Consider the following 25,353-nt stretch of genomic DNA (forward strand, 5'->3'; position numbering starts at 1 on the left):
CCACAGAGTCTCCCAAGCCCTACCAGGAGTGATCCCTGAACACAGAGCTGAAGGTAAGCCCTGAGCACCTCTGGGTATAGGCATTTCATATAAATGAACATTTAGAAGTATTCCTGAGAGATAATTCTCTGCAAAGTTTTAATCATAATAATAAATAATAGTAACACAAACTTATTTTGAAGGATAAATAGCCACTGCTAAAACTTCTCCCTTTTGAAGTTTTCCCACCTTATCTGGAGTTCAGGAGGTAGTTCTTTTTCCTCTTCCCAGATTGTCATTTCTACAATGTATTTTATCACTGAAGGAAATATTTTCCTAGCTTGTGCAATTACTGCTTCATTCAATGGACAACGTAAATTCTGTAAGAATAGAAAGCATATTACCAACAATGTTTACAAATATATGGATGAGGAAGAAATAACCTTATTAACTTATAATTATTTTAATAAATTAATTATATTATACATATCCAAAAATAAATTCAAGTTGTAGTCAAGAAGGTTGCTATTCATATCATATTAAATTATCTTTGTGTGGCAAAGCTGACACTACAGACAAAAAGGAAAATAGGTAAAATTCTGGAATCCCTCTTTTTTGAGGGGGAGGGTGAAAAGGTTTGGGGCCCAGCTTGTGCTCAGGGCTTACTCACTCCTGACTCTGTGCTCAGACTCCGACTCAGACTGAGCTCATGGGACCATTCTGAGGTATTGAGGATCAAACTTGGGTCGGCTACACTAAGGTAAATGTCTTACTTACAATGCTATCTCTCTAGGCCCCAGAGTCTTTCTGTTAGTGATATTCTTCTTTACAAACTTTGTTTTTGGTCAGAGAGATATTACAGAGATTAAGGCACTTGCCTATCAAGTTACTGATACAGGTTTGATGATGAACACTGCCAGGAGTTAGTCCTGGGTACTACCCCCTTCCCCCCCAAAAAGGGAAAGATATAAAAGGCCATTGCCTTCATAAGCAGTCAAATTATGATGATAGTAGAGAACAACTGATTATTCCCTATAGAGGTACACTTTATTCAAAATTTATTTCAATTGAATTTATTTCACATAATCACTCTGTAAGAAAGGCAGAGAATTAATGATACTGAAAAAATAAGAAAGCCATTCACAGTTAAAAGCCTATAAAAAGCAGACTAAAATTTGGGTCTATTGAATTGTCACAAAAAGCAATGTTCTTTTCATTATACCTACCACCTCCTGAATAAAAGGCTATTCAAACAAATCAGCTAAAAAGTGCATTTAGATCCTCTATATCAAAAGCAAACAAAAAACGCAAATCAAAAATCACAATGGCAAATCAAAATCTCCTTACATCAGCTAGGGTAACTACCATCAAAAAAGGAGGTAATAAGTACTACTGGCCAGGATGTAGAGAAATATAAGCCCTTATATTATTACTGGCAGAACTCTAAAAACAGGAAAACCAACTCGTAAAATTTTCTTGACAGTTACTCTAAAGATGAACTATAAACCAGACAGGAATGTAGTTTAGTGACAGAATGCATACCTCACAAATGTGAAACCCTTGGTTTCATCTCTCTCTCTCTCTCTCTCTCTCTCTCTCTCTCTCTCTCTCTCTCTCTCTCATACACACACACACACAAAACCACACAAGGATGCACATATGCACACACACTTAGTCATAGTTTTCATATGATCCAACAGTTACATTCCTAAAAGTCTTATAGTTTTAGATCTTAAATTCAGGTCTCTAAACCATGTAAGGTATTTTTCTTTGTATGGTATGAGGTAGGAGTCCAAATTAATTCTTTTGCATGTGAATATCCAGTTGTCCTGAAACAAATTAGTATACAACTTCTCTTTTCCTAATGAAGGCTTTGTTAACACTTGTTGAAAAAAGAAGTAACCACAGATACGCAAGTTTATTTCTGTGCTCCCAAATGTATTTCATTAATCTATGTTTTCCATTTTGCCAGTATCACACTTATAAAAATCTTTATTGACACCGTTAATAGTAGTTTTATTATTAACATAGTATTTAATATATAAAAGTAGTTTAGTATATCCTAACCACTTCCCCTACCCCCCCAACTAAGTTCAGTGGATCACCTTTCTAATTCTTCTGCCTTGACCACTACAAAAGAGAACATTCTGTGTCTATCCCTTTCCTTCTGATTGACTCCACGCAACATGTTTTCCTTGAGTTTCATTCATGTTGTGGCAAATTGCATGATTTCTTGAGTTGCACCGTATTCTATTATGTATGTATACTACAATTTTTTTGATCCATTCATCCATAGTTGGCCATTTCATTTGTTTTCATATCTTGGCTATCATACTAAGTTCTGCAATGAACATAGGTGTGCATTATGTCCTTTCAAATTAACGTTTTTGTGATTTGGGAGTACATGCCAAAAAGTGGTATCACTGGATCATATGGGAGTTCTCTTCCTATTCTTTTGAACAATGTCCATATTGCTTCCCATAAAAGTTGAAGCAAATGACATTCCCATCAACAGTGAACAAGGGTTCTTTACTCACCATAACCCCCACCAATACTGGCTAGTTCCAAACTTTTTGATATATGCCACTCTTACTGGCATGAAATGGTACCTTGTTTTACTTTGCATTTCCCTGACCATAAATAATGATGAGCACTTTTCATGTCTATTGACCATCATAATGTCCTCTTTGGGGAAACCTGTTCATCTCTTCTTATTTTTGTAAAGAGTTGTTCGATTGTTTTGTTGTTAAGCTTTATAGGTCTTGGATATCAACCCTTTATATTTGAGGTATTTTGTACAATTATGTCTCCTATTCAGTAGCTTTTTATTCTAGTTTGAGTTCCTTTTGCTGTGCAAAAGTTTCTGAAATTGTTGTAGTCCCATTTGTTTAGTTTTGTTTTTGTTGTCTTTGACTCTTGCTGATCTCATTTAAGATACTTCTGAGGTCCATTTCTTGGAGATTTCTCCCTGTTTTCTTCAATGTATTTACAGAATTCTGGTTTAAGTTCAAGGTCTTTAATTCATTTTGTATTTACTTTTGAAAATGGTGTGAGGTATGGTTCCAGTTTCATACATGTGGCTATTTGGTTTCCCCAACACCATTTGTTGAAAAATTTACTTTTCCCCACTTCATGAATTTAGCTCCTTTGTCATAGATTACCTGGTGCTAAATTTGGAGGTTTAACACAGGTCTCTCATTTCTATTTCACTGATCTGTGAGTCTATCTTTATTACAGTGTAATGCCGTTTTGATTATTATAAATTTTTAGTACAGTTCAAAGTTACGAAACATAATCCCTCCCACCTTCTTTTCTTTTTTCCTTAGTGCTGTTTTGGCTATTCAGGGAGTCTTATTGTTCCACACAAATTTTAGTCAAGTCTGTTCCAAGTCTTGATACTTTTGCTTTGTAGTAAGTTTTGAAATAGCAAAGTGTAAGTCTTTATTATTTTTCAAGGCTCTTAGAGTATTTTAGGTGCTTTGCAATTGCAGATTTTAAAAAAATGGGGGGAGGTGATAGGTTTGGGGCAAAACCCAGCAGTACTTTGTTTATGGCCCTATGCTCTGGAGTGACCCCTGGCAGTATAATGCTGGAATTAATCAAGGTAAATCAAAGCCTAGATCAAATTTGGGGGGTTATTATTATTTTTTTAATAATTTTTATTGAGGGACCAGGACTTGCAATATAGTTAAACTTTTCATGTACACATCCTTCCAACACTATATCTATTACCACATGCCCACTCCCCTCCACCAGTGTTCCAAGGGCCTCTCAAACATAAACTCAGTGCAACAGAAAAAAATCTCCAGTTCCACTAACTCTGGCCAGTTGTTCCCTTACTACGTTTCTTTATATCCCACATAAGAAAGAGACTCTTTTCCTCTACCATTTTAATTTATTGTGAATGTGGTGAAACCTACACACATTCTTTTCTGGGGGAGTGGGTGCTCCCAAGGGGGCTCAAAGGCAACTCATGGCCATCTGGGCCATTTGGATGGAAAGTCTAGGTCTGAAATGTGGCACTGTTCTAACCCAAGGTGCTGGGACAACAAGGGTTCCTTAGCATGTGTTCAAGGTCAATACATTTTTTAAATAATTCACTGCATCGTTTCTTTCTTTATTTTTTAATGAATCACCGTGAGGTACAGTTCCAGACTTACAAACTTTCGTGCTTACGTTTCAGTCATACAATGATCGAGTATTCATCCCTCCAATAGTGCCCATTCTCTACCACCAATGTTCCCAGTATCCCCCCGCCTCTGTGGCAGGCACATTCCCTTTTACTCTCTCTTCTTTTGGGTGTTGTGGTCTGCAATGGAGGCATTAAGTAGCCATCATGTTCAGTCTGTAGTCTACTTTCAGCACGTATCTCCCAGCCCAAGCAGATCCTCCAAGCATCCTTTACCTGGTGGTCCCTTCTCTGAGCCACTGCATTCTTTCTATCATTTTACTCCTACTTACTCTTTAAGACCTATATACTATTGGGGCTGGAGCCACAGCACATTGGGTAGGGCGTTTGTCTTGCATGCGGCTGACCCGGGTTCGATTCCCAGCATCCCATATGGTCCCCAAAGCACTGCCAGGAGTAATTCCTGAGTGCATGAGCCAGGAGTCACCCCTGTGCATCGCCAGGTGTGACCCAAGAAGAAAAAAAAAAAAGACTTATATACTATTTATTGTTAACAACTGACTGCTTTATAAAAAGTATTGAGATCAGGCTGAAAAGGTAATATTACAGGTAAGGGACCAACTTGCCTTGCATACAGTCAACCCAGGTAAGATCCCTGGCACCACATATGTGTGTGTGAATCTAATATATATGTATATATATGTACATATATATACACACACATACATACATATATACACACACACACACACACACACATACATTACACACAAGTATATGTGTTCTTACCTCTGATGTAGTACCTACTCTTCCAGGTTCATGACTTAAACAAAACGGGCCAGTTTTCCATGCCTCTGTGTCTCCACAGTCACAAAATCCTCCTCCAGTAGAAGTATGCATCTGATGAAAGTAAAAATGAATGTTCTGATTTATATTGCAATAAAAATAATGATGAAAATGATTCAAATAATAAATGTTTTTAATACTTTAGCTGCAATCACCTCTAATGTAATAGGAACAGGATATAACAAACAATTTGATTACTTATTAATGACAAAAATCCTAAATATATACTCATCACAATGTGGGTCTTTAAAATTGATGTCTTAAATATATGCATCCAATTAACTGCTTATAAAATAGGAAAAAAAACACTGAAATAGTTTTGGTCCAAAACAGAATTCATAATGTTTAAAATGAAGTCTAAACAGGGTCAGAGTACAGGGGTTAAGGCACTTGCCTTATACACATGTAGCCAACTCCAGTTCAATCTTTAGCACCACATGGTCCCTGAACACCATCAGGAGTAATACCTGAGCACAGAGCTGGGAATAAGCCCTTAGCAAAACCAGAAATGGGGGTGTGGGGAAGGAAGAAAGGAAGGAAGGAAGAGAAAAATAACTAGAAAATAACATATTAAAGGTAAATGTCAATTATGTCAACTGACAGCATAAATATAGTAAAAACAAAACACATCATATAAAGTAAATCATACTTTTGGGATCTGGAGCTCAGTGGTCACCACCTGCCCTACCAGCATGATACCATGAGTTCAATCCCCCAGCACTGTGCAACATGCCAACTATCAGAGGCACTGCCATTTGTTAACACCAGCACTGCAACAAAGTGTACAAGCTTTGGCATCACTTGTATCACTTGTCATCCTGTTGTTTGTAGATTTGTTCAAGCGGGCGCCAGTAACGTCTCCAAATGTCCCTGTAGCATGCTAGTGTAGTCCAATGGTGTCTGCTCACTCCAGGAACACGAAGAGCCTCAAACCATTCATTCAGGGTCTTGACAAAGAAGCCTGATCATCTCGTAAGTGGGCGGCCACATGGTCTTTTGACGTCCCGTGGACTCCAGTTGGTAACAGCTCTAGTCCAGTGGTAGTCTCTAAATTGTATTACATGTCCGGCCCATCTAATTTTCGACGCCTTGGCAAAAAAGACAGCATCCCTGATTCTTGATCATTGACAGATGTCAGAACTCCTGATTCCTTCTCTCACTTGAGTGAAATGTGATACTTCAAGCATAGCTCTTTCGATTCCTCTTTGGGATACCCGAATAATGTTCTCATCTTGTTTTCATAGGGCCCAGTCTCTGAGGCGTATGTCAGTGCAGGAAGAACAGTGGAGTGAAAAGATGTGCCCGGGCCTGCCACCGAGATGTGATCCTGGGGGCCGCTGCACGAGCATGACTCCAGAGGCCAGCTAAACTACTTTTGGTATGGGCAGCTCCTTGCAGAAGGTCTCCAGACTGAGAACTAAGCCAAGGCCCATGCCTGCCCAGGAGGGGAAAGGTATTTCTCTCTCTCGCCTCTTCTTGCCAGGGGTGAAGGGCGTGGTGACCGCCATATTATGATGACCACAGATCAGAGTTACAAGCTGGTAATGATCCAATATCTCGAAGAAATTTCCCTGGACTTAGTTGCTAAAGTACAGAAATCCAAAACCTCATATCTCTTCACAACAGGTCTGACTCTAGTGGGGAACTCCTAACAATAATAGTGAGGTTTCTGTTGAAATATTGAATGTAACCAAAGTAAAGAGAAAGTAAAGTGAAATTTATCAGTTATGAGGGGGGAGAGGGGGCGAGATGGGAGGTGTACTGTTTTTGTGTGTGTGTGTGTGGCGGAATATGGGCACTGGTGAAGGGATGGTTGTTTCAGCATTGTATAACTGAGACTTAAGCCTGAAAGCATTGTGATTTTCCACATGGTGATTCAATAAAATAAAATTTTTATTAAAAAAAAAAAAAGGAAAAAAAAAGAAAAGATGTGCCCGGAGCTGGGGGTTCTTCATCCTCTTAACCATTTCTTCGATGAGAGTTCTGGTGAAATGGTGTTACCCTGCCGAACCCCTTCTTTACGTCAATGATCACTTCTTTGTAGAATGGTGAGATCCTGGTAGTGAATCCGTAATATGCTCATTGAGGATCCTGATGTATTAGTTTGAACACCCTGTTTGGCTAGGGCTTTGATGACTGCTTTAGTCTCAACAGAATCAAAGGCCTTTAAATCAATGAACGCTAGACAGAGCAGCATCTTGAACTATCACGAAACCTCAATGAGCTTGGTCACTGTGTGGATATGGTCGATCATGCTGAATCCTTTTTGGAACCCAGCTTGCTTGCATGGTTGTCCTTCCTCTAGTGTTCTGCCAATCCTATTCTGGATGACTCGAGTGAATAACTTGTAGACGACGAACAACAGGAAGATCAGGCGATAGTTGCTGATGTCGTGGATGTCTCCCTTCATGTACAACTTGCCGGTCCTGCTGGTTTTCCACTGGGACGAAACCTTGCATTTAGACAAGTAGCATGTGAAGAGCCAAGCCAGTGTAATGACCAGTACTGGTGGCAGATTCGGGTCTGACCTTGTCTGGACCAGGTGCTGTACATTTCTTTACCAACAAAATGGTGTGTCAGATTTCGGAAGGGAGAACATTGGGAATGACATACCCATCCTGCAGAATTTGTTATGTGGGCAGGTAGATGTGGCTATCAAAGAGATCCAAGTAGAATTCGTGGATAACCTTTTCCATTGCCCTTCTGGAAGATGTGATAGATCCATCAGGATGTCGGAGGGCAGTCATATTGGTCTTATAGTTGGCGAAGGACAGGCGGATGTTGCAAATACTTTTCCCGACTTCTGCTGCACCAGCCAACACTGCTGCTCTTCTCTTTTGAGGGGGGGGGGGGGACGGGGCATGGCTGGCCAGGAGAGAGCTCAGCTCTCCCTGTCAGCCACCCCCCAGGTTTGAGGGGGTCAGTCCCAGGCCACTCACCCAGCCAGGGCGGCCCAAGCCATGGGGCAGACTGAGGAGAAAACAAGGGCCAAGCTGGTTGATTGATCAGTTGCTGTTTATTCCATTCTCTCCATGCCCTTGTTCCAGTCTCTCCCTATTTGTCTCTCTCCACCTTGCCTTCCAGGCTATACACAGTCTGGTAGCAAAATCAACATAAGAAAGCCCTTCCTGAGGGCCCACCAGATTCAAAGGAAAACTCCACCTAGGGGCATCCAAAGCCCTTCCTGACTGCCAGCAGGCAAAATACCTCTTAAGGTGTTTTTCTCCTTTCCTCAGTCCAAAAACTCCATCAACATCTTAATACTAGTTATTTTTGTATGGACACAGTAAGAGATACATTGAGGCTTGTGGGGCAGCTCTCCTGGTAACATTTTGCCACAGAATCAGACTATAGCCACTCAGGCCAGATTAAGCTTTCTTAACCCCAGCAGAGTCCGAATCTAGTTATTACTTTTTGGATCATGACAGCATCTGTCCATGACCAAGCTCTTAACTTATGGTTAAACATTAGGCACTTTGGCCAGGCCCATCTCAATGCCAGGGTAGCACATAACTCACCGCTTGCCCTGGGTCCATCCTGTCCCTCATAGGAACCTTGCTCTTGGGGGGTGCTAGGAAGTAAGGGCAGCAGAGGCTTAGACTGAGAGAGAACAGATGCCCAAGAGGAAAATAACATGTAGAGTCAAATGACTACCAGGTTACAAAAGCATAGCATTTGCTACAGTCTTCCTGTGCCCATACAAAAGGACACGGCTCTGAATAAACTGCAAAGGACTCAAGGAGAAGAGAAAAACAGTATCTACAAGTCAACAGCACACAAAGAAAGAAGTTACAAATAAACACAGAGAAAAGCTCCCAATAAACCTAAACTACCTGAAGCTATGTTATCCTACTCCAGACCACATTAGCGGAAGAGCTCCAGAGCTTCTGAAGACAGGTGACTTTTTGTGGCTTTCTCTCTCTCTGCATTCCTTGCACAATCATGGAGGTGCTGAACCAGTGGACTGTCAAAGACAGCATCTTCCCATATTGCTGCAGTAGTGCCAAAGAGTTCCCAGTTGGTGGTTGTTCTGGGAGTTTTTTTTCTTAAACTTTACAGCCCTTTCTCCCCATGCCCTGAAGTAGAATTTCACATGAAGGAGACAGTGGTCTGATCCTGTTTGGAATTTTGGAACAGCGACATCGGTCAGGCAAACAGTTGACTGAATATGATGTGGTCAATTTTGTTGTGGAACTGTACACCAGGAGATTCTCGTGTACAGTGTTTAGATTCGACCCTCTGGAACTGCGAGTTACCATGGATGGTCTTGATCAACATGAACTCAGAAAGTCTCTCACCCTGTTCATTCCATTCTAGGCTGTGGGTCCTGATGTGGAGTTCTTTGGGTGACCTTCTAGGTCCTATCTTGGCATTAAAATCACCAACAATGACCTTGTAGAAGGTGTGGTCTTCTTTATAGAACTTCTCCAGCTCCATGTAGAACTTCTCAATTTCTTCTTCATCGTAGTTGGATGTTGGTGCATAGACGATGAAGACAGAAACTACCAGCAATGAGCCACATCTATTCAAATGTAAGCGTCTGATTCAGGTTGTTAGGTGTTGCAACAAATCAATGCTCATGGCCAAGTTGGTGTTGATAAGGACACTGACACCACCGACGCCTCTATTGTTGCATGTTCTGAGGAACAGTTCTCCAGTGTCGAAAACAGAATGATGTGTTTGATGCCTTCTCGTCTCAGTCAATCCAATGACATCGTGCTTAAGCTTCTGTGCTTACACCATCAGGTCCTCGATGGATGCTTCCAATGCCAGCATACGTGCGTTAAAAGTGCAAACAGTCATTTTAGTCCTTCATTCTGGCTGCCTCATTCGGCCCTGAGATTTTTTTCAGCCTCTCCTTGTTCGTCCTTCTTAACACTACGTACTGGGGGCTCTTCTTGGGTTAGGGGAATGAGGCCCATTGTTGTTACTGTTTTGGGCATATCGAATACACCACGGGTAGCTTACCAGGCTCTCCCAGGCAGGCAGGATACTTGAGGTAGCTTGCCGGGCTCTCAGAGAGAGATGGAAGTAAGCTTTTGCATACCATAACTAAAACTGTGCAATGCCCAGTGAGTATCACGGCTAAGTGTGCAAGTGTCATAATCAAGCATGGCATCTATGAATGCTGCAAAGTTCAAGTATAACTAAAAGTAGGGGACTCCCTTAACCCTTATCCAAAGCACCACAAATAAAATGTCAGCAAGCACAGCAACCAAATATGGGACCCTGGCAAGCACCAATGCCAAGTGTATGTGATTCCTTAGTCACCACAACAACAAAAAGGGAAAGTTGAGGGAAGCAACAGGGAAAGTAGTTTTATTATTTTTGTTTTGGGACCACAATCTAGCAGAGTTCAGGGCTTAACTCCTGGGTCTGTGCTCAATCTTGGTGGATCTTGGCGGACCATACACAGTGCTGGAGATAATCAGGGATTGGCACATAAACTTAAAACTCATAACCCTTGTATTTTATCAAATCTGGTCAGCTCCTTTTATTTTTTGTAATGCCAGGGATTGAACCCAGGTGCATATAAAGCATATAATTTATCACTGAGTTTTATCTCTGACTCCAACAGGGAAATGAAAAACAAAACAAAACAAAAAAAGAAATCAGACGTACACTAAATTTATACTCCAGAAAACCTGATCCTAGGTTATTAAAGAGCAATGAAAACATTTGCTCAAAGATTTATACTTTTGTATTTTACTGCAGTTTGAGCCAGAGAGATAGTACAGGAGTTAAGGCACTTGCCTCGTACATGGACAAATATGTTTTCTGGATACCTGGCATCAAACAGGGTCCCCCAAGCACTTCGAGAATTGAGCACTAGGACTCTATCCCTGAGCAGAGATCAGGAGTGGGTCCTAAATACAATCAGCATAAGCCAAAAACAACAAAAAATTTATAGTGAAGAGGAGGGCAGGTTAAGGGTTAAAAACTCGCTTCTGTTAACCGCTGAATTTGCCTTTGTAACTGCTTGGCTGCTTTGAAAGATGTTTTCGAGACCTACCGCTGGGCAGGAACTGGTCACCAAATGGGCCAACAAACTGCTCTAGGAACTGTAAGCAAACATTTGCTAGGAAACAGTTAACAGTTAACAAATGTTGAGATTAGCAAATTAAATGACCTATGTGTGATTCCCTTTGATCCAATAGGTGTGATTCCCTTTGATCCAATAGGTGTGATCCCCTTTTATTTTTTCCAAAAACAGTACAAAACCTGTTTGCTTTTTGAGTTCAGGGCCCTCAGCCCTGCTGGCTCTCAGGCACACTGCAGGGTCCCAACATGTTGGCTTGAATAAACCCCGTGTGCTTGCAGAAAGAGTTGTCTGGGTCTCATTCCTCCGCGCCTCCCCGGGTAGAGGTCTGCTCAACCCTAACAATAGTGGCTTTACTTAAAAGCTAAAACAACACAAATGTTGGCTAGCAAATAGATAATAAACTATGATACCGTCATACAATGGCACATTAATAACCAATAAAAAAAGAATCGTGATGTGGGGTTATGCAAATTAAAACAAGCCAGACACAAAATGCAAAATACTGTTAAAAGTTTGGAGCCAGGGAATAAAATGAACTCATATCCTTTAATGAATATGTTAAGTTAGCACAGAAACTCATGAAATTTATTTGGCAAAGTCTAGCAATGTTCTACTAGAATCAGGTCTGAAATCCTAAGTCTATCAATATTTTAAATAAGAATTCAGAACTGGATGGGGCTGGAGCAATAGCACAGCAGGTAGGGTGTTTGCCTTGCACGAGGCTGACCCAGGTTCGATTCCTAGCATCCCATATGGTCCCCTGAGCACCACCACAAGTGATTCCTGAGTGCAAAGCCAGGAGTAACCCCTGTGCATTGTTGGGTATGACCCAAAAAAAGCAAAAAAAAAAAGAAAAAAGAATTCAGAACTGGATTCTGAACTCAATTGAGAAAGTTCACCTTAAGAGTCTAGCCTCAAACATTCTTGAATAGATACTTCTGCTATTAAAAAAAAAAGTCAAAACTTAAGTATAAGTGTACATTCCAATATCTAATCAGGAAAAACTGGAAACAAAATTATCTAGGAAAGGGGAAAGACTTAAAAGATATGCTGACATTTGGGCAGAAAAAAATATATGACAGCAATTAAATAACACAAGAGTTATTACATCACACTAATTACTGATGAGTTATTACATCAACAAAGAACCATCAAATGATTTATTAATAAGTTAAAAACAAGTTACAAAACAGAATAAACAACAGGATCCCACTTACCAAAAAATAATGCCCCTCCTAAACATGTAAATATAAGCAGGTATATGCATTTTGTAAAAGCATAAAGATATAAGAATGATAACGGGGCAGAAAGATAGTACAGTGAGTAGGGTTCTTGCTTGCCTTGCATACATGTGGCTGTCCCGGGTTCAATCCCCGGCACCACATATGGCCTCCAAGCAATTCGAGAAGTGATCCCTGAGTGCTAAACCAAGAGTAAGCCCTGAGAATGGCTAAGTGTGACTCAAAAACAAAACAAACAAACAAACAATAATGCATAATAAATTGTTTTAGTTTAATGAAATGTTCAGTGAAGTAAAAAGGTGCAACTAAAATTTATATTCTTCTGTATTACTTTAACTTTTTTAAAAGGTCAGGGTTTTCTTCAGGTGAAGTGTGGGGGCTTACCCAGCTGTATTCAGGGCTTACTCCTGGCTCTGTGCTCAGGGATCACTCCTGGTGGTACCTGGACTATGTGTTGTGCCAAGGATCAAAGCAGAGTTAGCTATGTGCAAGGTAAGCACCTTAATCCCCGTACTATAGCTCCAGCCAAAAAAGGTTATGTTTTAATGCATAACATAGGTAACACTTGTTACCTAATTTAGGTAACATAATTTAGGTAGCATAATTTAGGTAACACTTGTTTGTTTGAGGGCAACACTCATGGTGCTTAGGTGCTACTCTTGTAGATACTCAAATGACCATGTAGTGCTGGAGATCAAACCTGGACCTCCCAGATGCAAACTATACTGTCCAGCTCTCTAAGCAATCTCCCTGGCCCCTAAATAATTATTTTTGATGCTGTTGTGTTTGTTTATTTTATTTCATTGTAAAAAACTAAAGCTCAACAAGGGGCGTGTGCACTCGCGGGCTCTCCGGGAGGCTCTGTCTCACGGCCCACGTTCGGTGCTCTGGAACCACAGTGTGTGGACTGGATCGGGACAGCCGTTGGCCAAGGACAGGAGAAGGAAGAATGAGGACCAAGCTGGTTGCTGATTAGTTACCGTTTATTCAATCTTCCATATTTCTCATCTCCCGCACTCCCAGCTCAGTCCTCTCTCTGGATCTGCTGCAGCCCTCTGGCTTCTCTTGTCTCTCTCCTCCCTTTTTCCTCTCTTGCCCTTGCCCCCAGGTGACACACTGCCAGGTAGCAAAATCATCATAAGAAAGCCCTTCCTGAGGGCTGTCAGGTTCAAAGGGAACACAACCTAAGGGCATTCCAAAGCCCTTCCTGACTCTTAAGGTGTTTTTCTCCTTTCCTTAGTCCAAATACTTATTAACATCTTAATACTAGTTATTTTTGGATGGACATAGCAAGAGATACATTGAGGCTTGCAAGGCAGCTCTCCTGGCAACATCTTGCCAGACTCAACTACAGCACTCAGGCCAGATTAATCATTCCTCACCCTAGCAGGGTCCAAATCTAGTTATCACTGTTTGGATCATGACAACATTTGTCCATGATTAAGCTCTTAACTTATAGTTAAGCATTAGGCACTCTGGCCAGGCCCATCTCAATGCCAGGGTAGCATACAACTCACCGCTTGCCCTGGGTCCGTCTCGTCCCTGGTCAGGACCTTGCTTTTGGGGGTGCTAGGAAGTTAGGGCAGCTGAGGCTTAGGTTAAGAGAACAGATGCCCAGGAGGAAAATATGTAGAGTCAAATGACTCCCAGGTTACAAAAGCATAGCATTTGCTAAGTCTTCCTGTGTCCGTACAAAAAGGACATTGCTCTGAATAAACTATGCAAAGGACTCAAGGAGAAGAGAAAAACAATATTTACAAGTCAACAAAACACTAAGAAAGAAGCTACAAATAAACACAGAGGAATGGGAGCACTGTGACAGGAGTAACCTAATAAACCTAAACTACCTGAGGCTATGTTATCCTACATTTCATCTTGTTTTATTTTTAGGCCACACCTCATGGTACTCAGGTCTTACCTCTGGCACTTGCTCAGGTATCAGTCCTGAGTGGGTTTAGGGGACCAGAAGGCATGCTGGAAATTGAATCATCCAGGTCAGTCACATGCAAGGCAAAAGCACCTTACCTACTGGGTCCAGATGTATTTTCATCAACTCTGTAATTTGCTCAATAGTACTACAACATTCTCAAAGTAACCAATGGACCTGGCTTTCGTATCAGCTTCCCAGGTACAACAATTTATATACCCATATACTTTTATGGGTATTTTAAATAAGAATTTTATATTTTAAATAAGAATATTTTAAATAAGAATTCAGAACTGGATGGGGCTGAAGCGATAGCACAGCAGGTAGGGTGTTAGCCTTGCACAAGGCTGACCCAGATTCGATTCCCAGAGTCCCATATGGTCCCATATACAATATACTGAATAAAAACAATATAGATTACTAAACAGTTATGAAACCAATGGACAAACTACAATTAAATAGCATAAAGTGAAAAGAAGCTACTTAACAAAATTATGCATGACTCCATCTATATGAAGTTCATAAACAGGGAAAACTATTCAATATTATTTGGGAAACAAGCTGAAAGGGGACTCAAGGAAAGAGCTATCACAAAACAGGTAGGTTACTACAAGGTAGAGAGAGGATTACAATCTAGAAGGAACAATGGGAGATAGCCTCTAAGAGCTGGCAATGTCTTATTTCTTGACCAAAGTACTATTCACACAGGTACTCATTTTATAGTTATTCTTCGAACTATTCATATGTTCTATACAACTTCTTATACAAAAATTATGTATCTCACAAAAAATTCTAACAGTTATCCTATCACAGGATATACTTAACCAAGAGCTAAAGGTTCAAATTATCAAAGCTCTTCTTGCAAGAACTCAAGAACTTGTTGGGAATTTAGACTAGATGGCCATTATGGCCATTACCTAATCTAGAGGTTTTATTAATCTATTTCATACCTTATAGCGATGATTTTTATGAACACTATTCTGGAAGCAGTCCATACAGAGCACACATGTTGGATCAATTGCACAGTCCCTGAAAAAAATTGAAAATTAAATTTCACTCCCACTGATTTTAAGGATGACTATAATAAAGGTGAATGAGTTCTTGCATGGTACATAAACTACATATAAAAATACCTTAAAATTTTAATTCTAATTTTTTGCCTCACTTTAGTCATAATTGAATATGTCACAAGTTTGGATACTGACTTTATTCTTAATCATCCTCATTATGTTCAGTTTTCACGTGATTTCAAACTGTTGAATTACAATTCAAAATTAGTTATGGAAAAATGATCAGCTGTTTTTTTAAATTTCTCCTTTGCCATTATCATACTTTATACCCATTTATAATAATATTTTACAAATACTTATTGCTCATTGGTAATGAGGCTCAAATAAAGACAAAATTCATCAGAATGTAAAAAATCTAAAGGTAGAGGGTTTTTTTTCTATTTTTATTTATTTATTTTGGTTTGGGGCTACACCCAGCAGCTTACTCCTGGCTCTGCACTCAGGGATCACTACTGGTAGTGTTTGGGGGCACATATGGGGTGACAGAGATTAAACTTGGGTTGGCTGCATACAAGGCAAGCACCCTACCTGCTGTACCACTGCTCCAGCCTCAAAATAGATTTCAATTTATTACATACAGGGTGCTAGAGCAGTAACAGAGCGAGTAGGATGTTTGCCTTGCATGAGGCTGACCCAGGTTCAATCCCCTGTACCCCATGTGGTTCCCCAGGCACCGCCAGGAGTAATTCCTGAGTGTAGAACCAGGAGTAACCCCTCAGCATAGCCAGGCATGACCCAAAAAGCAAGCAAACAAACAGAGATAAAATTGACATTAAAAAAAAATTTTAAGGGATTCAGGAACAAAAGATTGCCTAAGAATATTCCCCAGGGGCTGGAGCGACAGCACAACGGGTAGGGCATCTGCCTTGCAGCAGCTGACCCGGGTTCAATTCCCAGCATCCCATATGGTCCCCAAGCACTGCCAGGAGTGGATTAATTCCTGAGTGCATGAGCCAGGAGTAACCCCTGTGCATCGCCAGTTGTAACCCAAAAAGAAAAAAAAAAGAATATTCCCCAAAATAAATATTATCTACTCACCTAGTCAGAACAGTTTCTCAAACACATAATTATTTGCTGGGGATAGAAGGACTGTCAGCAGAATTGTAAGAAACTATAAGATGCTTACCAGCAATCCTGGCCTCTACCAGCTAGTTTCCAGCACCATTATCCTAGACAATTAAAATTGCCTCCATGTGAAAAATTCACTGTCACTGTCACTGTCATTCCATTGCTCATTGCCTGGCAAGCTACCGAGAGTATCTCGCTCACAGGTGAAAAATTAACCCAAGAAAAACATGCACTTTGCCAATCTAAATAATTTTAAAGAGATGAAGGGATGTACATACATTGGCAACTGTGCCAGCAGTGCCTTTCAGAGGACACTTAGATACCTAGATCCTCTTCTCAAATAGTCATTTGCCACCAGAGGTGATATTTAGACCATTTTCTTTTTAGATGCTTCCTGACTTTCCTGTCTTTCCCAAAAGGTGAGTTTAAGTCTTAGAGAATGAATCATAAAGCTAGTGAAGACTTCACTCTCTGAGTGAGTTCCCCAGTCTGAAGGTAGCGTCAGTAGTTTTCCACTACTGATAATTGGCTGAAGGTTGGTGAAGCTTTGCTCCTCTCCTGGTCTCCTTCAGGCTAATGCCCACGTATTTCAGAGTGCACACTTCTCACCTACTCAGAGCAATAATATGTGCCATTGTGGTCCCTCCCAAGGAGCTGCCCATAGTATTATTTCTGAATCTGGTATTTGGGTGGTCAGAGGAGGAGTCAATTCCTCTTTGCCAAAGATCCCCATCTCCCAGAAGCCATGACTCAAAAGAAAAGGGTACTCAGATTTTTGTGAAACAACTTGCTTTGTATAAATAAATGTTCTAATACTATAGAATGCTCATTTTTGTAAGTTTTAAAACTAAAACTATATGTGTCTACTTTAGAAGAACTAGTAATTTTTTATGGCAAACAGCAGGTATGGATCATTACTTTTCACTGTCATCCAAGTACATCAAATTCTCTGGCTCATCCACTTGGAATCATCCACACGCCAATCTAAGGTGGGCAATTTCTTTCTTTCACTCCACTGTGTTCCCCTTTTCTCACTCTATCTCCTTTCTCATAGTTCCAAAATAAACTATTTTACATCACAAAATAATCCAATCAGTTCTTTCCTCTTCTAACTTCCCTTAATTTTTATATACTCAAAAAAAAATCTTTACTTGCTGAATAGAAACAACCAGTGCTGGTGAGGAGAAAGGGATTCATTCACTGCTCGTGGGAATGTTGATTGGTCCAGACTTTTTGGAAAACAATAAAAAACATTACAAGATCCGTATTAACTACCTCCAACTCCATGTAAGCTCATCTTCTGGCCTCACTCCGGAGACTCATAAATAAATCTTGAAAGAGATCAATGAGCTGCAAAAATTTTTTGAACACCTACTCATGGCTGAGAAATTGGCGGGGGGGGGGGGTTTGAAGTGTTGAGTTGGGGGCAGGCCCGTGCTGACCCAAACAGAGCCCTGACAGCTGCTCACTCCCACAGTCCAAAGTCACCACCTTCAAGCCTCCAGCTGCATTCCATTATCTTGGGACCAAGCCTCACTGAGAAATTAACTGGCCCAGAACTCAGGTATGTGGATTCCTGTGACTACAATCTCCAGACTTTCTCTGAGTCAGGATAAGCTACCTCTCCCACTTTCCGTTAATTCCAGAAGCCCCACCCAGCAGTCATGTCCACACCCCAAAATCATAGTAGTCCAGTTAAAAATTTGACTTCAGCTGTACTGCCCAGGTCACTTCCTGAAGCATGTGACCACATTGGCTGCAAAAGATCTCCAAACTACAGCACGATATTCCAGTAGAAACACACAAAATTGGATGGGAAATAACACAGAAATCAACCAATCTCGACTAACAAAAACATTAACACAGAAGGCTTAACCTGTAACATTTTAGTAATCCCTCATGTAGGACTTAAACACACTAATTTTCTTCTAAGGAAATATTTTTTTGGTTATTCTGTTAGAAACTTATTGATAACAAGCAATATGAAATAAACTATTGTGGGCCTACTATGGAGGCATGCCTTGACAGGTAGTTGGGAAAATTGAAGACAACGGTGGAGGGAAGGTGATGGGGTGGGATTGGTGTTGGAATAGTAAATGTCTGTAACGTATCATCATGAACAAGTTCATAAACCACAGTGTTTAAATAAAGTGTAGGAGGAAACATTTTACATATGTAGGCCTACCTATTTCATGTAAACTCCAAAATATATTAGCATAAAATTTTTAAAAATTTTTATTAGTGACAGGTAAGGCATGAGTATTATGATAATGAGATCCAAGTAAAAAATAAAATTTAATGCAATATATTTTAGATTACAGAGTTGTAAAATTACTTATGTAAAGTGAAATTAGGAATTTTATTATATTGTATTTAGTGGTTTTAATTTCCTTATTTAAAATCATATAGCAATCACAAATTGGTCCTTACTGATTTATTTTCTGATCATTCTACTTGCCGTTTCTTTAACTTTGTTGGAATAAACAATATAAAGTAAATTTGTTATGTGTGTAAGGGGGACAGGTTGGGGTTGGGAGGGAAACTAGGACACTTGTGCAGGGAAGGTGTTGGATGGTGTTGGAACACTCAATGTCTGAAACAATATTATGAATAACTTTGTAAATCATGGTTTTTTAATAAAAATACATTTTAAAAAAACTAGAAATTGAGCTTCCATTCCACTCAGCAATACCACTCCTGTAAATATATCCTAGGGGCCCAAAAGCACAATGCAGAAAAGACATCTGTACTCCGACGTTCACTGTAGCACCAGTCACAATGGCCAGAATCTGGAAACAACCCAAGTGCCCAAGAACAGACTAATGGATAAAGAAACTACAGTATATTTACATAATGGAATACTATACAACTGTTAAGAAAAATGAAATCATAAAATTTGCTTATACATGGATAGGTATGGAAAGTATCATGCTGAATAAATTGAGTCAAAGGGCAGACATACAATGATTGCATTCATTTGTGAGGGTTTTTGGTCTCTTCTTAAAAAAAAAACACAATATAAGAATAATACCCGAATACAACAGAAACAAAGCCCAGGAGGACTAAAGCTTACCACAAGGACGTACTCCTCGTGTTAAGTCCTAAATGCAGAAGAGTGCACTTAGGACTAAGATGGGACCACAATGACAATGATAGTTGAAAATAATCACTTGGGACAAAAACTAGGTATTGAAAGCGGGTATGTATGGTAACCTTTCAGTTAACAGTATTGCAAACCACAGTGCCTAAAAGGAAAGAAGGGGAAAAAAGAGTAAGAGAGAGAGAGAAAAAAAAGTGTCCACCATAGAGGCAGGCTGAGGACATGGATGGGAAGGGGAGAGGGGGAGGAGGAAAATGGGAATACTGGTGGCTGGAAATGTGCACTTGGTAAAGGGATGGGTGTTAAGACACTATATGACTAAAATCTAATCATGAGCAACTTTGTGATTGCATCTCACGGCAATACAATTAAAAATAAATTTTTAAAAAAAAAAGAAATTTACTTTCCTACTTTTATAATTCTAAAATGATAAAAGTACTTTGCTAATACAAGGGGGAAATGTCTTTATGACCGTTCCGAAGAAGAAATCGGGTCTATAAAAGTCTATTGTGCTTCAAAATAGAGGAGAGAGAGAAGCGAAGAAAGAGAGAAAGAGAGAGAGTCAGAGACAGAGACAGAGAGACAGAGAATAGCAGGTAGCCTGGGTTTGATCCCCAGCACTGAATATGGTCCTTTAAGACCCACCAGGAGTTATGTGTGGCCCAAACTGCTCCACCATCCCCCCCACAAAAAAAAAACAGAGAAAGGATATTTATTATACTATTTCACCAAGTTATACACAAAATACAAAAATTGACTCCTTTCCAAGGAATGCATGGGATAAAAAAGATGGTATTTTATGAATTTAAATCATTATAGAATCAGAATGAAGCAAAAAAACATTATCCATATTTCTAAAGTCTCGAAAATTACACTCTACCTCTAGACTCCTGGAGCAATAGCACAGCGGGTAGGGCATTTGCCTTGCACTCGGCCAACCCGGGTTCAATTCCTCCAACCCTCTTGGAGAGCCCGGCAAGCTACCGAGGGTATCTCACCCACACAGCAGAGCCTGGCAAACTATCCGTGGCGTATTCAATATGCCAGAAACAGTAACAACAAGTCTTACAATGGAGATGTTACTGGTGCCCACTTGAGCAAATCGATGAGCAACGGGATGACAGTGACAGTGACCTCTAAACTCCATAAAGAGGAAAAATTAGAAATGCAGCTAAGACCTAAAAGTTGAAAGTTCAGGCAGGAGTAGGGAGTAGAAATTATCAGTTCTACCATGATGTTTAAGGAAACTGTTCTCACAAAGGGTAAAAAGCCTAAAGCTGCATCCAGTTTCCCTATAGCTGGCTTTCCCTATCAAAATTTGAACTCACAATCCTTTGACATCTAATCTTAGTTGGTGGCACTGTAGCACTGTCATCCCATTGCTCATTGATTTGCTCAAGTGGGCATCAGTAATGTCTTCATTGTGTTTTTGGCGTATTGAATACACCACGGGTAGCTTGCCAGGCTTTGCCATGCAGGCAGGATATTCTCGGTAGCTTGCTGGGCTCTCTGAGAGGAACAAAGGAATTGAACCCGGGTCGGCCTCATGCAAGGCAAACGCCCTACCTGCTGTGCTATGGCTCCAGTCCTACTGGTGGCAAAAAAAAAAACAAAACCTTGAAGTGACATGAGACTATATGCTTTATTTATTTATTGGTGATTATTTTGTTTTGATTTTTATTTATTGAATCACCCATGAGATACAAAGTTACAAAGTTGTTCACGATGGGTTTCAGTCCTGGGATATTCCAATACCCATTCCTTCAACAGGCACATTTCCCACCACCAACATCCTGTTTTCCTCCCCCACTACCTCATCCCCCAGCACCACCTACTTCTCTATGCCAGGCACCTCTCCCTTTCTCTCCCTCCTTTCCTCGCTCTCTTTCTCCTTTCTCCCTCTCTCCCTCCCCCTCCCGTTCTCCCTCTTCCTCTCTTACTCCCCCTCCTCCCTCAGCATTGTGGTTTGCAATACAAGTGCTGAGAGGTTATCATGTATATCCCTTTACCTTCCTTTTAGTTCTCAATTCTTGTCCAGAATGACTATTTCAACTATCATTGTCATACTGGTCCCTTCTCTATCCTAATTGCTCCCTCTACTTGTGGCAAGCTTCTGCCAGTGGACCAGTCCTCCCGGCCCTTGTTTCTACTGTCCTTGGGAGACTATATGCTTTAATTATAACATCTGCTGTGAATATTCATGGATTTCTTACAGAAATACTGTTAGAGTGAAACACAGAGCTCTGACTCTGCCAGGGAAGAATTTTCCCCTCCCTCCCTCCCTTCCTTCCTTCCTTTCTTTGTTTTTTGGGTCACACTCAGCGATACACAGGGGTTACTCCTGGTTTTGCACTCAGGAGACCATATGCAACGCTGGGAATCGAACCCAGGTCAGCCATGTGCAAGGCAAATGCCCTGCCCACCGTACTATAGCTTCAGCCCCCAGGGGAGAATTTTCAATTCTAATATATACCCGGGGTTCTGATATGAGTATGTAAACTAGATTATGAAAAAGGCAAACAAAGAAAAAACCATTCTAAATCTATTCTTTATATACTTTTGGAGAACAGGAAGAAACAGTGAAAGAAATGCTTGAATATAAGTTATATATTAAAAGTGTAATAGCAAAATCATACTATTAAGTGTATTTTAAAAAGCACCCAAACAACTGATTAAATATGCTATATTTATAATAAGGTAAGAATTATACACTGTAAAACTGATACAAAATATCAAGACTAATGATGGTAATCATTCTTACCTACAAGAATAAGTTGTCTCTCCACTTTTGAAAACTTTTCCACATAGTTGAAATGCTCCACTGTGCTTCAATTTCTCTAAGCAAATATCTGGATCTTCTCCAAATAAGTACCATTCCAGTGGAGTGAATATTGACACCTGTATACTCTCCTCCTGCTTTTCCAAATCGGGGTCCATTTCAGAAAAATAAATTTCTGGTACCAATTGTGCCAAATGATGCAAGAAAGTTGTATAAAAATCAGCTTGCTGATCCCACCACTGAAAAACAAAATTTAGGTTTTATCACAATTTCATTTTTAAAAACATAGAAGGACAAGTAAATGCACAATTCTGAAGTTTCAGTTGAAGTGACTTACAAAGTACTCTTATTTCATTCCTCACCAATACAAAAAGAAAATGAGTGGTTTAAAAAACAATCTTGATATGGGGCTGGAGCGATAGCACAGCGGGTAGGGCGTTTGCCTTGCATGTGGCCGACCCGGGTTCGATTCCCAGCATCCCATATGGTCCCCTGAGCACTGCCAGGAGTAATTCCTGAGTGCAGAGCCAGGAGTAACCCCTGTGCATCGCCGGGTGTGACCCAAAAAGAAAAAAAAAAAATCTTATAATAGATTGCTGATGCTATACTATAGATATCTGGAAAAAAAACAAATATCAAGACCAGAGGAGAGCTTAGGGCGAATGTCTTCCTTGAAAGCATGAGTCTGGTGAGGCCATGCATTTCTTTTTTTTTCTCATATGCATATATATTTTTTTAATTTTTTATTAGTGAATCACCGTGAGACAAAGTTACAAACTTACAGGTTTTCATGCTTAGGTTTCACTCATACAATGATCGAGTGCCCATTCCTCCACCAGTGCCCATTTTCCACCACCAATGGTCCCAGTATCCCTCCCACCACTCCCATCCTGTCCCCTTCATGCCACCCTGCCTCTGTGGCAGGGCATTCCCATTTGCTCGCTCTCTCTTTTTGGGTGTTGTGGTTTGCTACAGAGGTATTAAGTAGGCATCATGTTCAGTCTATTTCATCCCTGGCATTGTACTCAATGTTTGAGTACAAAGCCAGCAGGTATGCTATTTGGATCCTCAGTGCCACAAAGTGTAAGCTCTCCAGCATACTGTTACCAAGTGTATGGTCCCTGTGTATAACCACAACCAATTGTGCTGCATGGAGCAATGCTGGGTGTGGTCCCCCCAAGAAACAATAAATAATATAAAAATAAATAAGCAAAAACTGGCTGGGCTAGAGATCTACTTCAGTGGAAGAGCACATGCCTGTATAGGTATGTGAACCTAAATTCAATTTCTGATACCACACAAAGCAATAAAATCCTGATCATATTCAAAATCAGCAAGGATGCAGAAAACTAAAAAAGAAAAATGCTGAAACACAAACTGGTCTAACTACGGAGAAGTTTGCTCACTTCCTATAAAGTCAACGGTCAAAGTCCTACGGACTTAGGTATTTAACCCAGGAAATAAAAGTTCATGTTCACACAAAAATCTATACCTGTATGTTATATAATTTTAAACCACAATCACCAAAATTAAAAATAACCCAACTGTTTTCAACTGTGAATTATAAACTGTGGTAAATACCAACCATGTAATAACTCAGCCACAAAAAAATTACCAACACATACATCAAAATATACTACTATGCAAGAAATCACACTCAAAAGTCTTATTTTACTGGGCCGGAGCGATAGCACAGCGGGTAGGGCGTTTGCCTTGCACTCGGCCGACCTGGGTTCGATCCCCGGCATCCCATATGGTCCCCCAAGCACCGCCAGGAGTAACTCCTGAGTGAAAAGCCAGGAGTAACCCCTGTGCATTGCTGGGTGTGACCCAAAAAGCAAAAAAAAAAAAAAAAAAGTCTTATTTTACTGACTCTTAATAATTGGGACAATGTATTGAAAGCATATGTCTATGTTTTTCTTAAATTGAATTACCGTGAGATAGAGCATTGCTAAACTGTTCATGATTGGGTTTCAGTCATACAATGTTCTAACAGCCATCCTTCCACCAGTGTACATTTCTCAGCACCAGTGTCCCCAGTTTCTTACCCATCACCCCCCAACTTTCCCTACCCAGCCTGCTCCTATAGCAAGCTCTCCTCTCCTCTCCTCCCCTCCCCTCCCCTCCCCTCCCCTCCCCTCCCCTCCCCTCCCCTCCTCTCCTCTCCTCTCCTCTCCATGTCTCTCTCTCTCTGTGTCTCTGTCTCTCTCCCCATCACCACATTTTGGGCATTATGGTTTGCAATATTGAAAGATTATCATCTATATCCCTTCACCTACTTTCAACACTCAGCTTTTGTCCAGGGTGATCATTTCCAACTATTATTGTCATAGTGGACCTTCCCTATCTTAACTACCCTCCGTGTGTGTGTGTGTGTGTGTGTGTGTGTGTGTGTGTGTTACACACACTTGTGGTAACTTCCAACCACTGACCACTCCTCCTGGCCCCCGTTTTCCCTGGCCTTGGATATTAGTCTCATACTGTATTTTTTATATCCCATAAATGAATGCAGTCATTTTATATCTGTCCCTCTCCTTCTGACTTATTTCATTCAGCAGGATACTCTCCTTGTTCAACCATTTACAAGCAAATTTCATGACTTCATTTTTCCCACGTGGCTGTGTAATATTTCACTGTTTAGATGTATCATAATGTCTTTATCCAGTTGTCTGTTTTCGGGCACTCAGGTTGTTTCCAGATTCTGGCTGTTGTGAATAGTGCTGCAATGAACATAGCAGACAGTGTTCCTGCTGTGTGTTTCTGGAAGCCCCAGGGTATATTACCAAAAGTGGTAATGCTAGGTCAGCTTCTAGTTTTTTGAGGAATGTCTATATTGTTTTCCAAAAAGGCTGGACCAGTCAACATTCCCACTAGCAATGAATGAGAGTCCCTTTCTCCTCCCATCCACACCAGCACTTGTTCTTGTTCATTTGGATGTGTGCCAGTCTCTGTGGTGTGAGATGGTATCTCATTGTTGTTTTGATTTGCATCTCCCTGATGATTAGTGATGTAGAGCATTTTTTATGACCCTTTTGGCATTTGATTTTTTTTTTGAGGAAGTTTCCCTTTTTTTTTTTTTTTTTTTTTGCTTTTTGGGTCACACCCGGCGATGCACAGGGATATTACTCCTGGCTCTGCACTCAGGAATTACCCCTGGCGGTGCTCAGGGGA

The 25,353-nt window shown here is 40.5% G+C and overlaps 1 protein-coding gene across 1 annotated transcript in view; it reads right to left on the reverse strand.

The window, feature by feature from the left end:
* Positions 1 to 25,353, reverse strand: part of UBR1 (ubiquitin protein ligase E3 component n-recognin 1) — a 154,263-nt gene that overhangs the window by 109,306 nt on the left and 19,604 nt on the right. Inside the window, exons 2-5 of the mRNA XM_004609603.2 lie at positions 22,165 to 22,421; positions 15,116 to 15,194; positions 4,898 to 5,008; positions 229 to 359 (exon numbers count right to left, since the gene is read on the reverse strand). Coding sequence (XP_004609660.1) covers positions 229 to 359; positions 4,898 to 5,008; positions 15,116 to 15,194; positions 22,165 to 22,421 — 578 coding nt within the window. The remainder of the gene's footprint in view (positions 1 to 228; positions 360 to 4,897; positions 5,009 to 15,115; positions 15,195 to 22,164; positions 22,422 to 25,353) is intronic.

The sequence above is a fragment of the Sorex araneus genome, chromosome 3 (assembly GCF_027595985.1).
Source record: "Sorex araneus isolate mSorAra2 chromosome 3, mSorAra2.pri, whole genome shotgun sequence".
Lineage (NCBI taxonomy): Eukaryota > Metazoa > Chordata > Mammalia > Eulipotyphla > Soricidae > Sorex > Sorex araneus.